This window comes from Phalaenopsis equestris, unplaced genomic scaffold (genome assembly GCF_001263595.1).
Source record: "Phalaenopsis equestris unplaced genomic scaffold, ASM126359v1 Scaffold220590, whole genome shotgun sequence".
In the NCBI taxonomy this organism is placed as follows: domain Eukaryota; kingdom Viridiplantae; phylum Streptophyta; class Magnoliopsida; order Asparagales; family Orchidaceae; genus Phalaenopsis; species Phalaenopsis equestris.
Genome location: NW_018238861.1, coordinates 2,623 through 4,281, shown reverse-complemented (window position 1 = coordinate 4,281; position 1,659 = coordinate 2,623). Strand labels below are relative to the sequence as shown.

The 1,659-nt window shown below is 50.8% G+C and overlaps 1 protein-coding gene across 1 annotated transcript; it reads right to left on the bottom strand.

Moving 5' to 3' along the window:
• Positions 1–13: 13 nt before the first annotated feature.
• On the bottom strand, positions 14–1,246 carry LOC110037524 (protein LATERAL ROOT PRIMORDIUM 1-like; the record flags this gene model as incomplete). The annotated part of the gene is made up of 1 exon (XM_020742188.1): positions 14–1,246. A coding segment is annotated over exon 1 (592 nt), but the record flags the coding sequence as incomplete, so codon positions are not given.
• Positions 1,247–1,659: the final 413 nt, after the last annotated feature.

Here is a 1,659-nt window from a genome sequence, read left to right as displayed (position 1 = left end):
AAGAGGTAGTCACCCTGGTGGCTTGAGCCGGTTTCGGAGCTAAGAGGGAGAGTGCCGGAGTTGTATTCGTGGGAGGTGGTGGTTGTCTGAAAAGATAGAAGACGGGGCTTCTTTAGAGCTGAGATGATACCGGAGGAAGAAACCGCAACTGCGGCTGCGGAATCGGAAGCGGTGAGATGTCGCTCGCGGCGGCGGGCAGCTGGGACCCATGTGCTTTTAATGTGTGTCGAACAATCGTATCCGCGGTTTTTGCAGCACGTGCGGCATCGACGGTGGCTGCAATCCTTCTTGGCCTGGTTCCCGCAGTCTTGGCAAGTGGAAGATCCCCCAGTAACGAAGAGGATGTCGGGGGATTCCAGTTCCGGTGAGGGACTAGGGTTAGGGTTTTGGGGCAGCGCAGGGGCTTGAAGGGAAGGGAGCGGGTGGGATTGCCAGAGATGGATCATGGAGGAGCGGGAATCGTCATCAGCGAGGTAGGGTGAAGCGGTTAGAAGAGGGATGATCGAGTGGGCTTCGGCGCTAGGGAGGAACTGTTCGTGGTACGCCGCCGGTGGGTGGAAGGATGCGGCGGGTGCTACTACGTACACGTCGCGAAGACCAACCATCTCCGCTATGCCGTAATTGAGTGTTTGTCGACCTGCAGCCGACGATCTCGTGGCCCATAATCCCGCTCCTCCGGCGCCTCCTCCGGCGCCTCCTCCGGCATTGAAACCAAGACAGATATCTTCCACACTCACGGAGGCGAAGGATGACGCCCACTCTCCGTTTTCCAATGGGAATCGCTTTTCAGGAGCCACCACGCCGGTTCACCCCCGCTTTATATACTATCTCTTGTGTGAAATCATTCGAAAAAAAAAAGTTGGTGGTTTTGTTTGATTTTTAGCGGAGATCTGGTAGGAGGGTAGAAAAAGTGAATGGTGAGAGATCGATATGGAAAAATGGAAATTCTGGGCTGATGGAATGGGTGGCTCGATCGTCTTCTATTCCTATTTCCTCTCTCTAGGGCTCCCTCGCTCAGAATTCTATTCTGCTCCTGCTGCGCCGACTGACCTGTCTGCAGTGGGGCTAAAAGTTAAGAAGCGCTCGCTTCTCCCCCTGCATCTTTCCCGATTGTGGCGGATCGGGCTTCCATTGTCGTTTGGCGTGGTGGTGGTGAGAGGAGAGAGAGATAGAAAGGGAATTTCTGTGGCATTCTATTATAATCTGCGACGGTCACGTGATGGATTTTATGGGGGCTGGAAAATGATGAGCGCGGCTGGTTTCAGAGCACAACCGGTCGAGAAAATTTGTGATGTAGTTAGCTCCTTGGTGCCTAAAAATTCGCAGAAAATTTTGCATGGATTTCTGCAATTACATAGGGTCAAAATGAGTGTGTTCATTTATTTATCCCTCATTTTCATAAATAAATAATGATTTGATCATTACCATGAGCGACCATTGAATGGCCATGAGGTAACAAAGGTCACTCTACTGAGAGTCTCAATGACATAGTAGAGGTGATCCAAAATAAGGAGCACTTCAAGAAGACACCATCAATGAGAGTTGAAGATTTTCTCTGAGGTGCAAAGTTGTATTGTTCTTGCTACAAAGGCCATGGTCAAGACACGTAGGAATGTAGACATCTACGGAGCCTAGTCGATGAGTTGATAAGAGACATAA